This window comes from Sinohyriopsis cumingii, chromosome 18, assembly GCF_028554795.1.
Source record: "Sinohyriopsis cumingii isolate HCF-2022 chromosome 18, ASM2855479v2, whole genome shotgun sequence".
Classification (NCBI taxonomy): Eukaryota; Metazoa; Mollusca; class Bivalvia; order Unionida; family Unionidae; genus Sinohyriopsis; species Sinohyriopsis cumingii.
The window spans coordinates 15,073,156-15,088,359 of NC_142978.1; the positions used below are offsets into that span (position 1 = coordinate 15,073,156).

At 36.2% G+C, this 15,204-nt stretch overlaps 1 protein-coding gene across 2 annotated transcripts in view; it reads right to left on the minus strand.

Moving 5' to 3' along the window:
• Window positions 1–542: 542 nt before the first annotated feature.
• LOC149776135 (sperm-associated antigen 1-like) overlaps window positions 543–15,204 on the minus strand; it is a 98,711-nt gene continuing 84,049 nt past the window's right edge. For both annotated transcript variants that reach the window (XM_089942404.1, XM_089942405.1), the window contains 2 exons: window positions 8,058–8,153; window positions 543–4,524 (listed from right to left, as the gene is read on the minus strand). In XM_089942404.1, the coding sequence (XP_089798530.1) occupies window positions 4,430–4,524; window positions 8,058–8,153 (191 nt within the window). In that variant the 3' untranslated portion in view covers window positions 543–4,429. The remainder of the gene's footprint in view (window positions 4,525–8,057; window positions 8,154–15,204) is intronic.

Genomic DNA, 15,204 nt, shown 5'->3' on the forward strand with positions numbered 1-15,204 from the left:
AGAATAAATCAATGCATGACTATGTATATATAGGTAATTTGTGTATAGTGTGAATCAATACATGTGTGTAAATGGGCAATTTGTGCATAGTATGAATCAATCCATGTGTGTATAATGGTAATTTGTGTATAGTATGAATCAATCCATGTGTGTATAATGGTAATTTGTGTATAGTGTGAATTGATGCATGTGTGTATAATGGTAATTTGTGTATAGTGTGAATCAATCCATGTGTGTATAATGGTAATTTGTGTATATTATGAATCAATCCATGTGTATATAATGGTAATCTGAATGTGTACAGTGTAAATCAATCCATGTGTGTATAATGGTAATCTGAATGTGTACAGTGTAAATCAATCCATGTGTGTATAATGGTAATCTGAATGTGTACAGTGTAAATCAATCCATGTATGTATAATGGTAATCTGTACGTGTACAGTGTAAATCAATGCATGTATTAGAGACAAGGAGAAAGAGAGATAGAATACTCAATGAGTGATAGTTTTAACCATTTTATGATAAAAAGACAAAATATCTAAAATACCTTACAGTTTATTACACATCTAAAGGAATATTTAGAATTTAACACTGTGTTGGTTGTTATACTGATGGACATTCTTGTCTATTTTCATATTATATTAGGGATTATATTTTTTAAATATTATGGAAAAGACAACACTTCAAACTTTGATGAAAAAGTGGTATCATTCAATTACATCAATAATACAATCTAGTACTGAACATCAAATCTGCAATCACCTGAACCAAATATTGACATTTATAGGTAAATATTAGAATGTTCACTCTGGTTCAAAAACACAGAACAAAAAAATGTTACATGCATCAATACAATGTATATATGAGCCTGACCTCTTCCCTTGTATCATAATCCATATATATATATATATATATATATATATATATATATATATATATATATATATATATATATATATATGAGCCTGGCCTCTTCTCTTGTATCATTACCAATATGTATATATGAGCCTGACCTCTTCTCTTGTATCATTACCCATATGTATATATGAGCCTGGCCTCTTCTCTTGTATCATTACCCATATGTATATATGAGCCTGACCTCTTCTCTTGTATCATCACCCAAATGTATATATGAGCCTGACCTCTTTGCTTGTATCATCACCAATATATATATATGAGCCTGGCCTCTTCTCTTCTATCAACACCCAAATGTATATTTTAGCCTGGCCTATTTCCTTCTATCAACACCCAAATATTTGGGTCTGGCCTCTTTTCTTCTATAATCATATAAGAATATTAAGCAAATAGCAATGAAATACTTATAATATCAGATAAATACTGATTGTTTCACACAACTTCTCCAAAAAAAAAGGAGTTTAAGGAAAAATGCTGTTACACACACTATCTAAAATAGAACGGTTTAATTCTAATACTTAACGTTAACTTAGAAAAATAGTTGAACCAAGTATAAATCAATTAATCTAAAATCCCATGGTTAATGGAATGGAAGTATTTGTAGAAGTATTCTCTTCCTCATCTAATGACTTGTATTTGTGTTCTATTTCCATCAGCATATACATTGATCCTTGTACAATGCTTTCTCATCATAAATATCTCATTGTTACAATTACCTGGACAGAATGGATGTCAAAACAGATCCTAGAATACATAAGCATCCAATATTACTTCCAAATAACAAAAACTCTGTAACCATAATGATGAATCATCAGAAGGGGTCCACACACTACAATTTGTTAAGGTCCTAAACTGGGGAACTTCTGATTGCGAAAGCCAAGTTTTGAGTAAACGGACATTCTAAGTCTTCTCTGAATTAGTACAAAGAATGCTTTAAGTGCATCTCCTTCAAGATTTCATCAATACAAACAACATCCCATGTAAAGCTAGGAGGCTGATTCACAAGGGCCATAATTCTGTCCAATCTGAATTAGACAAGAAGAAAATAAAACACCTCATAAATGGCACAAAAAGCTCTATAAATGATATTCACATTGAATTCCATCAGAACATGTTGATTTAAAAAAAAGATATTTATTACAAGCAACACCTCTTATAAAAGATACTAAGCTGCTTGACAAGGGTTTTATCTCAGTCCAAAGGTTGATGAGACAAAAACCCATTAAAGACACATCTACAGCTATGAAAAAAATATAAATATAACAATATGATGAATAGTTCTTAAGCTATGAAGAATACATCACAGGCAAAGCTGAGAAGCCAATAAAAAAACTAAACCTATAAATAATACATGTAATTCAATGGGACATAAGAAATTCCAACAGAATTTTGTTTAATGGTTCTTGACTTATGCCACTTGCAAACAACATCATATGTGAAGATATACAATTGATTGTCAGGGGTCATAACTCTATAAAAAAAAAATGGAGGGTTACAAAGATCTGCTGTAAAGAAGAGTTAAAATTCATAAAGGGAAATAACTCTATCAAAATTGGAACAGAAAGGACAAAAACTTGAAGAGGTACATCTGCTTTTATGATGTATAAAAAGTAGAAGAGCTATAACAGTTACCAGAGGTGTGAACAGATGGAGGGACAAATGGAAACGGTTATTACTTATACTCAAGTGTTGACGAGTCCTAACAACAGACAATGTAGTTCCCTGATCATCCACTACACTGAAAACGCGTAATTCGTCACAAGCTTGAATAGTTATGTCCTTATTGACATTATCACAACAGAACAAGTTATAAAACTGTTAAACACAAGCTTCTTGGTGTGAATTTAAATAAGGACTGGGATAAGAATGGAGAGAAAGTAACGGAAGAAAAGCAGAAAAACCCAATAAGTACTGTAAATATACAATAAAATAGTGGCACCAGTATTCTTTAAACAGTACAGTCAGTAGAAGAGCAAATACTCCTTTGTGGAAAGGTATGCATGTTTGCTACAAAAATACATATGGACTATAAGCATATATCCAAATCTGTTATACATTTAGTTTAATGTATGCATTTATTTTCGCGATTTTATATAATCAGGCAAGAGAAAGCTATTGTACCAGACAAAGAAAGTCATTCAAGTTATGCAGAATCTTCAAGTGACTGAGCTAGCAATGATTAACTGTATATATATTTTTTATTTCCCTTTAGTGTCTTAAATGCATAATCCTACATAAGAAGTTGACAAATGAATATTGTGTCAAGTTCATGATACAAAATATGATACCAGATTTGTTTCCAGAACCGACATAATTTATATCTTTGATAACATGTTAAAATTTCATCCAATTTGCAATAATGGATGTATTACCAATCTGAAAAAAATTGAATTCATAAGATCTTTTCCCACCAAAATTATATTTTTCTCAATTTTGTTATCACTGACCTTTGTAAAGTATCCATAAAAGGTAATGGGACAAAATGATTAATACATGAATAGAATAAAGCAATATTCCTAAATTCATTTTTATCAATAACATTTCAATACATCTTATTAATGCAAATTATTCAGAAGTACAATGGAGACGGGAGAAAAGCTATTATGCATGTAAATAAACTGTCAGACAAATATCATATAAAGTCTTGAGTAGTTTTCAATAGTGATTCTAAATGTGTATTGCAAACAAATAATTGTATTGAATAAACTTTAAGAATTTATAAGTGTGCAAAAATTAATTTACAATCCAACTAGATGATAAATATTTAGTGAGTTTTTATAAAGAAAACTCAGACAACTATAATACACGTAGAAAACATTCTAAGACCAAAAACTGAAAACAATCAACAATGTTTTTCAAACTTCAAAAATGGTTTTGCCCAGAGGATGGTGACTTTCAAATTCATGTTAAAATTATAAAGTTTTAAACCTTCCAAAAACTTTATCATCCTGCAATGTCTGACAGTAATTTTTTTCTTTTTATTTTGCAAAATTGCTGTGACTTTCTGCTTTGTGTTATACTTTTACTTAGGTAATTTGCAATGTAACTGTACCCCTCATACCTGTCTGTTGTAAATGGCATGCTGATGTGCAAAGACATCTTGCACAGGTAACCAAAAGGTCCCAAGTACAGTAGTCATCTAGAAAGGAAATGAGAGGGCACTGTATATACTTGCTTTTAAGTTGAATCAAACTGGAAAATGCACACATACAGATTTGTTGTTGCATAATGTGCTGAAAGATCTGGATATATGCAGTTTGTTGGGATTAATCAGTAGAACAAACAATATATACCTTGAACTACTGGAACATTATAATTTTATATATATATATATATATATATATATATATATATATATATATATATATATATATACACACACACACACACATGGGTATATTCTATTGCAGGTAAGAATTATTCAGATTCCCTGTGAAGAAAATGCATGCATAAATTCTGGATATGACAGGGTCCCAACTCTAGAGGTAAAATACTCAAAGTACATTTAACTGTACTAAAGTTCAAAAGCTTGTTTAATTTTCTGGAGATCCTCCTGGCTATAAATTGTAGATTCCCTTGATTCCAGATTCTTTAAGACAGACCGCACAACTGAAATAAAAAACAAAAAATTTGTAAAGTGATTTTATGAGTTTATTTTCAAAAAGTGATTTCATTCAAGTACACTTTTTCCCCCAAAATGATTGTGAATGTTCGGCACAGTTAGCACATAGTTTTGGCAAAAAATAGACCAAAGTAATGCAGACATAAAATCATTTAAGATAATTCTTGTGAGAACAGAGTTCTGTGAATGTCAACAATTAAGATGTCATACTGAAATTTATTGTTTTATGATTTATTTACTGAATCTTTGTACTGAACTCTGAAACATTATGTGATCTAGGCTGAAAGTTTGTTGTCCAAAATTTTCTGTTGTTTTGACTTTTCAAGGGTATGGGTGGATAGGATCACATGTAACAGAAGTCTTTAGACAAATGACTGAGCCACTCAAGATATGAGCATTTAAGTGACTGGATGAATTGAGTTATTATGAGTATTTAAGTGACTGCATGATGAGTTATTATGAGTATTTAAGTTACTGCATGACTTGAGCTATTATGAGTATTTAAGTGACTGCATGACTTGAGTTATTATAAGTATTCAAGTGACTGCATGACTATTCAAGTGACTTCATGACTCAAGTTATTATGAATATTCAAGTTACTGCATGACTTGAGTTATTATGTGTATTCAAGTGGCTGCATGACTCGAGTTATTATGAGTATTCAAGTGACTGCATGACTTGAGCTATTATGAGTATTCAAGTGACTACATGACTTGTTACGAGTATTCAAGTGGCTGCATAACTTGAGCTGTTATGAGTATTTAAGTGACTGCATGACTTGAGTTGTTATGAGTGTTTAAGTGACTGCAAGACTTGAGTGTCACCAACTGTATTTTTTAAAACTGTTATCCTGGCCACAAGAAGCAGATATACTCACTAATATGGCAACCATCTTTAATTCGGTTTAGGATGGGCTTGTTTAAGTGTCAAATTACTGGGGTTATGCTAGGGAGTAATTTAGACCAAATATTCACCCTTCTCTGATAAAGTTTACAGCAATATGCCATGAAAGCAAAGTTAACTTCAACTTGTCATAATTTAGTGCGAACCCCCTCCCGACAGAATTTTGAACTGATTACTGAATCTGAACCAACTGCTACTCTGCACAATTGTATACAGGTTTAAAATAGTGGAAACATACATTAAAATAAATTTTCATGCTAATTTAGTAGCCTCTGGTGTCCTTAAATATGCATGGAGTTATGATTTTACTACCATCCGCAGCATACAAATGTCAAAGTCTAGGAAGTGAAATCACAAGAAATTTTAAAATCCCAAAAACAAATACTGTGTCTTTGAATGGGACAAAAACTGAGCCCAGGCAAATTGTATTGTAAATAGCTGAATATGCAGTAATTTGTTTATTTAATCTATCCCGACTATTTTCTTCTTTGCATCTAATGTTATTTTACAAAAATTCCATAAAAAAGAAATGCCAGTATTCTGAGACTGAATTGAAAGGATCTGCTCCAAATTTGTTATTTCCCTTCTGCACACACAAGATGTGATGTCACTTCAGTCAATTAACGTAAGAGTAATATTCAGAACTCGTGGTATTAAGTAAGTGTGGAGTCTTGCTGTATCTGTCTATAGGACTCATGGTACTAATTCAGTTCCCATAGAAAACCCATGCAAGCATCATGGTATTAAGAATTCAATACCTTTAAATTTCTGAATGCTCATGATCAAGCCAATCTTTATCAATATAGATGATGACAGCGTATGAATAGAGAAAGGTACATGTACTGCTGCATTTACTGTATGTATATGTTTGAAACATACATTTTCAATTCTGCACAAGAGTCAGGTGCATATTTCTGTAAGGGGTGTTCCAAACTCAATGAATAAAATTCCATCAATAAAACAAGGTCTGCATTTTTTTATAAAGTTACAATTAGGTTAAGCAACTGTCATTAAATCAACTGTCATCCATATGGTAAACCTTATTTCCCAAATAAAAAACATGACTGGAATTTTAAAAAATCACTCTTTATTAAATGTATGACTGCTTTTCTCCACACATCCCACATATATAATCAGTCTTATTTTATTTCAATTTAATTACAGAAGAGATACCAAGCAAAACCACAGGCCAATTCATGGTTTTTGCTGCCAATCCTTATACCTAAGGGGAGATCACTCTGTCTGACAACCATCTAGGACAGTAGACAACAAGTAGTACATGGTAGGTATATAGATGTGCGAGGTAGTAGTAGTCCTCCCAAGGTATTATGACTGGGTAATGTATTTAAAGAAGAAACTCCATCACAGCAATGCAGATGCAGTAAGATAAATCTCAATGCTGAGAAAAGTTCAACAAGATCTTCAGGGAAGTCTGAACAACAGTACCATCTAGTCACTAATGGTACAAAGAGGAACACTAATGAAACTTGCATCCTTTCAAACCCTCCAGTGAACTACTGAGAGCAGCAATGTCTGAATCTATTTAAGATTATATTCAATGGATTTTTATGTTCCAATGGATTTTAAAGACAAGAATATATTTGTATTGTCTGTGTGATTGCTGTTATGTATATGCACATGTGTTTGTGTGTGTGTGTGTGTGTGTGTGTGTGTGTGTGTGTGTGTGTGATGATACAAGCCAAGGCTTCAAGCAACCATTTTCGGTTTGAAAGTGTATTAAATGCATCAAAGAAAACATAAATTTTGTTTTCCTTAATTTAAATTTAAAGTTTCAGTTGTTCTGAATAGATCTTTTATGAGTGGACATCTAGGTCATACAATGTCACTTATATGGGCATATCCCCCTCTAACCTGAGACCATAAAACACACTTTTATCACCACCACTATCTGGAATCATGGTAGGTATGATTAAAATATGTACAGTAAATATATTAAAAGTAAGTCTGCCATACATGATGTAAATAAGTGAGCTGTGCTTGCAAAAAGACTTTCTATAATCAAGTATACACTTTTAATTTTGTTACATAGTACAACGTCCTTTAAATGAAAAACTTAATGCTTCAAAAGTACCAGACATTACTTTTTACATTCTTGTAATTTCAAATGCAAGCTATATTTGAAATATCACGGACACAGGTTCAAACTTGTTGGAATTTATTATTCAAGAAATTTAAATATGAGTAAAAAAACTTTTCTAAAAAAAATACATTTATATATCTATCTCCAGTAGGCAAACTGAAATTTGTAAATAAAGATTAAGTACATACGATGAATCACCCATCTAACTGTAAGATTACTCAATATTCATTATATTACATATTATTCCCATTAAGAAATTGCATAAACATAAAAGCCAAATCTAAGTCAGAAGCATCATCCTATACTGTCCAAATAGTTTCAGCGAAAAATGAAATGATGAACATGGATACCTCACAGAATGTGGAGAACAACAAAATCACAAGCACACCCGGCTTGTTGAATACTCCAAATTAAAAAAAAATTCATTTATATAATCTTACATAAATATCTCAATGAATATAAAAATGATGTACTTGTAAGCTGAATTACTCATTTATCTATAGCAACAAATATTACCTGACTTCTCATCGGGGGTCATGAACATAGCAACTGTCTGGAATCTGGGTACTCTGGACAGGTGCTGCAAAATTTTAAAACCTGTGTCATCCTCTCCTAGAAAAGAAAGAAAAGGGTTTGTTAGTTGGTTTTTAAAGGCATTTTGAGCACATAACTAGGTATATTATGCAGAGGAAAAGGGAGCCAAGTGCCCATCCCAAGGACATAGAATGGCAGCAGATCTGGGAGGGTACTGAACCCATGACCCATGTGTCACAATCCAGCTACGGTATTATAAACAATACTGCAGAAGGTGTGCATTAATGAATTTTGAGTCCCCAGACAGCAAAGCTGACACCCTAAATACATATAACAACTCCAGATTAAATAGATTAAAAAATTTAAAATGTAAAGAACAAACTAAAAAATATATTCAACATAAAGTCTTCAATTTCAGCTCAATACAAATGACACAGTAATCGACCTGATAAATCAAATTCCCATTTAACATGTTAGTTCATTATTTAAAATTTCACAATCTATTTGTGAGAGGATCACTATTCTTTCTGTTGTTCCTTCCACTCATCTGCTCCAATCTTTCTCCTCCTTCCTTCTCTCCTTCCTACTTTTGCTTCTACCTCTTCCTCCTTCCTTCTACTCTTGTCTTCTTCTTCTTTCTTTCTATTCTTGTGCTGCCTAGTGTGTGCACCTTGGAAGCTCTTAAATTCCTAATTCCATCTTAAGAGCTCACTAGAGCTGCAATTGCTATTACTATCCCCGACAATAATAATTACACAAAATGGTGATACAAGAGATGGTGGGCATTTCACAGGGAGATAAACCTGACAGGAACAAAAACCTATTTGCAAAACAAGTATGCCTTCAGACACTCAAAGTTTCCTCAAAGACAGTTAATCTCTTGCAATTGGCAATAAGTGATGTGATTTGGATTTTTAACGTAGCGGTCAATAGGCAATAGGATCAGTTTATTAATGAGCCAGGGAGTGAAAACAAGACCCTTCCAGAGGAGTACATGTCAAAGTGTATACCAAAGTTCTGCTTGAATATACAGTGTTCCCATTTTCAGATCATGTGTCCAGTTTAATACATTTGCCAAAGTCTTGAGCTAGGCCTATTATCAGAAAAATTAAATGTGCTGAAGTCTGTAGAAAATGGGGGTATGTGGGCTTATCTTCAGGCATGGGAGTATCATTAGATTAATAAAGATACAGTGATATGGTATAATGATACGAACATTTATGTGCTGACTAAAAATGTTGATAGATGAAAAAACTGAACCAAAGAATTTTTCCAAGGAAAATGTATTTCTTCTTCAAATATGTTACCCAATCATAATACCTTAGGAGAACTACTACTGCCTCACAAATCAAGCCCTCCCAGATACTACTTTTTAGCTAAAGGGAGCTAAAAGTTGCCTGCCCACTAGGTAGAGGTCAAGCAGAGTGATCTCTCCTTGGTATAACAATTGATGGCAAAACCCATAAACCTCTCAATAACTATTGAAGCATAAGGTATGCCCCTATGGATGTAAGTGCGAGGAGGCTGTGAGGTTGTATGTGTATTAAATTTGTTTCTTGTTTAAATACATTACTCAATCAATAACTTAGGTGCACAGGTAAGAGGTTGAGGGAGGGGCATCCCCAGAGGTATGTACGACAGCTTCTAGGTAACCCAGATGGAGGGGGCTCCATCTGTCAGGGAGTGGTTTCAAATAGGCCCCTCCCACCCAGTCCTGTGGCAGTCTTGAAGATGCATCTTAAGAAGCTGTCAATTGACCTAGACGGGTGACCTGTTGAGCTGCAGATATAGGTCCTATCAGATCAAACTGGGCTCTCTGGGATGATCTCTGAGATCAAAAACCAGAGAATGTGAATGGGGTTATTTCTCAATATGCAGAGCAAATAACCCCTTAATCCACGGCAAGATAGGTTGTTGTGTCAAAGCCTGAACTGGACCATGAGCTGACTAGAAAGAGGTTACATCATGAAAGTCTGGTCACACATGGAAAAAAACCTGTTGTTGTTGTAGTTGTTGTTGTAGGATTTAACGCCATTTTTCAGCACACAATAGGCTATACATGGCAGCCAGTATTAATGGTGAAGGAAGAACCCAGGAAAATCCCAGAAAGAACCACCAACACACAAGAAGCTACTGGCAAGCTTTCTCACATACCCACATTGGTCGAATCCGAGACTCGAACCCACGCAGACAGAGGTGAGATGGCAGTGATCAATAACGAAGAGCGCTTTAGACCACTCAGCCACTTGGAGCCCCACCTGTTCTTGGTGATTAAAGAAGATGCTGTCATGAGTAAAACTCACCTGTCTTGTTGGAACTTTATGCATTTCGGGTCTGTTCATAGGGCATGTATTTTGCCAACTCTGCCTGCAGTCGCTAAAGCCATGAGGAAGCAGGTCTGGTGTGAAAGGTGAGCCACAGATGCCTCTGAAAGTGGTTCAAAAGGTGTTTTGCTCAGCCAGGTTAGTACCCAAGATAGGTTCCACTTTGGGCACAGGGTTAATGTTTTTGGCAGTGTATACTTAAAGTTGGAGAAAGATTGTATAAGACCTTGTTTTGTCCGATATCCTCTCTTCTGTAATTACAAAAGGTATCAGCGATCACAGAGCAGTAACTTTTTATCATGCTCAGTACTAACATTCTCTCTTTAAAGAGCCAGAGAAGTAAATTATATATTTTCTGGTATAGATGCCTGGAGAGGTAAGATGTGTTCATTTGTGCACCACTGTGTGAAAATGTGCCATTTGCCTTCATATACTTCAGAGTGGAGGGCCTTCTTGCTTGAGTGATTCTTTCCGCAACTGGTTGTGTGAATTGCTTATTCCTAAGTGCCTGTTTAGTATGATCCAGAAGTACAGGTTCAGTAGCTTTGGAACAACTGCCATCATGATTGTTTGAGTAGATGAGGAATTATCCATACTCTGCAAGTAGTTTCCATTGTGAGATTGATGAAGTCATTGATCCCGTCTAAGTGGCACAAGGAGGATGAGGCAACACTCTGATTCTCTTACTTTCTGTATCACTTTTGTGCTCAGAGGTGTTGGAGGGTAGGCGTATGCATCCAGGCTGTTCCAATCTATCAACAGGGCATAGACTGTCCAGGCTTTGGACCAGGACTGGAAAGACAAAGGTTAGGAGTTTGTCGCAAACAGGTCCACCAATGGTCACTCCCACTGGTTACATAACTGACTGGAAGCCAAGGAATGCAGAGACCATTCTATCTGCCATTGTTCTGGGACATGGAATCAGCTATTATGTTTTGGGATCCCATGATGAGATGAATTATATGTGATTTGCTGTTGATAACACCACTTTATAAAGTCCCACTCAAGGAAGCAAAGGTCTGAGGACTTAGTTCTTCCTATTCCTTTGAGATAAGTCACCACTGCAGAGATGTCAGACATCATGAGGACTCTCTTTCCATTTAAATACTCCTGCCACCAGTGAAAGGCTTTCACAATGGCCTTCATCTCTGGAATATTGATATACAGATGTCATTCCTAGGGAGACCATGCACCGCTGGCTTCCCAAAAATGATGGTAGTAAGTGGGCTTCCCATCCTTCCTTACTTGCATTGGTACAGACTGTAATCTTGCAGAGGTATACCCTCTATGTGCCAATTTAGGTTGATGCAATTCCACAGACGGTGCCTCAATTTTGTGCAGAATAAGTGGGGTTTGTCCAAACGGGCAAACTTTTGGCCTCTATTTGGACAGAAGAATCATTTATGTATATTTATATATAATGTTGTATATAAAGGATGATGAGGTCTGCTGCTAAGTTATGCAAGCCTAGTAGGCAAAGGAAATTCCTGTGCAAATAGATGTTTCCTTGAAAGAAAAGAAGCCACCATGGTTTGGATTTTCAATGCCTGAGGTCTTAGATGAACAATGTTTGCCTGTGTATTGAACTCCATACCTAGGTGAACAAATTGTTGAGATGGTACGAGGTCGAACTTTTACCTGTTGACATAAAAGCCTAGATTCATAAGCAGTGAACAATGGTGATCATGTATTCTAAGAGATAATGAACCTAATATTTCTGCATGATGTCGTCCAGGTAACTTGATATTGCTACCATACAAATGGTCTGGACATGCACCATTACTCGGTTCATGAGACAAGAGAAAACACAGGGGCCGATTTTGAGTCCAAATGGGAGTGCTCTGAATTGTAAGACTATGTCATTGTAGGCAAATAACTGGAACTTCCTGGAAGCCTTGTGAATCGGAACATGAAAGTATGTGTCTTTTATGTCCACACTGAGTATGAAGTCTCCCTCTTGGATGGCATTCAAAATGTGAAATGGTGTTTCCATTGAGAACCAAGGGGCATGAATGAATTGATTGAGGGTGCTTAAGTCGATGACAGAATGCTAAGAGTGTTTGCCTCTGAAACCAAGAAATGTCTGGAATATAACCCCAGAGAATTTGTATTTCAAAAGAGTTCTACCTCCATTTTCTTGAGGTCATTTCTTTCTTGCTGCATGGTGGTGGCTTGGAAACCATTTGTCAACTCATCGTGGTAAATCTAGTCCCATTTGGTAGTGAAGAATTGGATGTATGGCAGAGTAGAGATGATATCAATCTTTTAAGGGAGGAGGCTGTCGGGAGGAGAAACAATGGAAGGAACAACAGGACCCTCAAGATGTTTTATCCACTCTAGTTTGCAAGAACTGTTTTTCATTGGATGGAGCATCAATAGGACGGTTTTTCAGAAGTTTGTGTCCCATGTGTGGCCCTTAGGTCCTTTTGGATTTCCCATAATATCTGTGTATCAACACTGTGATTGTGGGTTGGGGGATTGGTATATTTGGTGGATTATGTGCAGACTTCTTCAATCTGGCCATTAAACAGATGGTTAGAGGATAAAGGGTGTGCTTGTAGCTTGGTGAAAGTGGATGTAGAAAGCTCTGATTCATGTTCTGCCATTTGTAAATTGTAGCTGCAGTTACAGCATTGGTCAACATCTGCTGAATGGCCCTGTTCAGTACTTGGGCCATTCTTGGGACCAACTTCCATGCGTTCCCTGAGGAATGTGGCATTGGAGAGGATAAGCTACTCTCTGTCTGTTGGAAGATAGCCACAGAGACAAAGTCCAACACAGAATCCACAGCTACAATATTGTGCACTAACTGACGGTTGCCATCAAAAGACCATCTGATCCATATGTATGGACTGGGGCTTTGTCGTCCCCCAAAGCAGTGATATCACTGTCAACTGCAGAGGTTTCCAAATTAAAGACAGGTGTATGGCAAAGGCAGAACCACTGATGCAACCTTGATGCTTGGATCTTGTAACTGATGATGAAGGCAGGTCAAAATGCCTGTAACTCTCTCAGACCAAGAAAGGTGGACCATTCCATTTTCATCACATGATCAACAGAAGGTAGAACTCGGGGGTGGGGCAGGGGCGGCAGAAGGCTGAATCTAGCCATGACATCAGAGAGTCTAGAACTGATGACATCACTTGAGAACAAGCATCAACTTATTTGTTGCATGAGAAGAAGCTAAATTCTCCTGTAATGCTTGTTAACTCAACTGACGAGGTGTGCTTGCTGCTCACTAAACTCATAGATGGCCCTGAATTAGAAAGTGTGACTTCCAAGTGGTCACTGATTAAGGAGTTTCTTCTCATGGCAATGTTGAGAAATTTGAATATGGGTTAGACTGGTTCCTCATGATCCCTAGTATATGGCCTAGGCCAGCTGAAACGGAAATAGGCCATCTGTTTGGGGAGGATGTTATCAGGATCATCAGGCTGGGACAGTTTATGGGATGTTTGATTGACGTAACCGGTCCATGTGTCCACTGAGCATAGGGAACTTGGCTGTTTGTTTAGCTCTGTCCCTTGCTGTTCCAAAACAGAAACAGAGTCAAACCCTGTGGAGGCAAGGCCGACTGGAGTTGCCAACAATGCTTAGTCCTGTGGTGGTGACTTGGGTGCCGGAGCTGCTGTGGAGTGTGTCTATGTCCAGCACATTGTGGCCGAAGGGTAAGAATTGACCTATCTCCCATGTCCATAAGAAATACTTGCACTAAGAAAAGGTCAGTGTGCAGCCGTATGCCATCATCATCCTTAGCTGTGTGCTTCTGCACTTTGTTCATAGTTCTAATCTATAACACAAATAGAACAGAATGAATAAAACTGTAGAATGAATAAAACTGTATAACCCTGTCTTCTGAATGCAATGTTGGTGCTGAGCTAAATCTTAAATAGTTGACCTGGAAATTGATAACAGACAGTCTAATAAGGCAATGAAGTGTACAGGTAAAATACAATGACAATACCACCAGTGGAGGGGGGAGCAAAAACATGTGGGCATGCACATTTTGTTAGAATAAGCAGTTATTAAATACAAAGGAGGTGCAACAATATAAATTATGAGACAATTTTACCTGTTGGAAAAAGGCCCAGACTAATTGTACAAGTAAAATCATGGAAGCCTGGCACCTGGACGATAAGAATGCCATAGCATAGAACTCACCAAAATGTACCCATTTGTAACAGAACTACACATATATTAAGAGTTTTCTATAAGTACTAGAGACTTGTATGCATATAAAATAATTATAGAATGAAATTAATGTTGCTTAGGTGTGCAAGTACCTAAATGTGTGACGATGACAAAGTGATAGAAAATTGTAAAGGAAGAACTTTGATGGCATAGAATGAGAAAAGGTTGTAAATATAGGTGGAATATACTTTCCTTAGATGTAAAAAAACCTCCTCCAACTTGTTATGGCATATATTCCAAGTAGATTCTGACTTCTGTGAGAGAGCATGCTTCTTGGCATGATCAGAAGTAGTAACTGAGAGGTTCACGAGTTTTGCTGCCAATGCTTATACCAAGGGGAGATCACTCTGCCTAATCACCATCTAGGTTGGCAGACAACTTTTAGCTGCCTTTATTCTAAAAGTATTATCTAGGAGGGCTGGATTTGTAAGGTAGTAGTAGTTCTCCAAATGTATTGTGATTCGGTATCATATTTAAAAAGAAATGTATGGACAGATAGGGTCTATTTGGTAAACCTTCAAGTCAGTGGCGTCACTGGAGGGGGGCTGAGGACTGCACTGGGTGACATCATCCGAAGGGGTGACACCAAAATGACCGTCTATAAAAAATAAAAA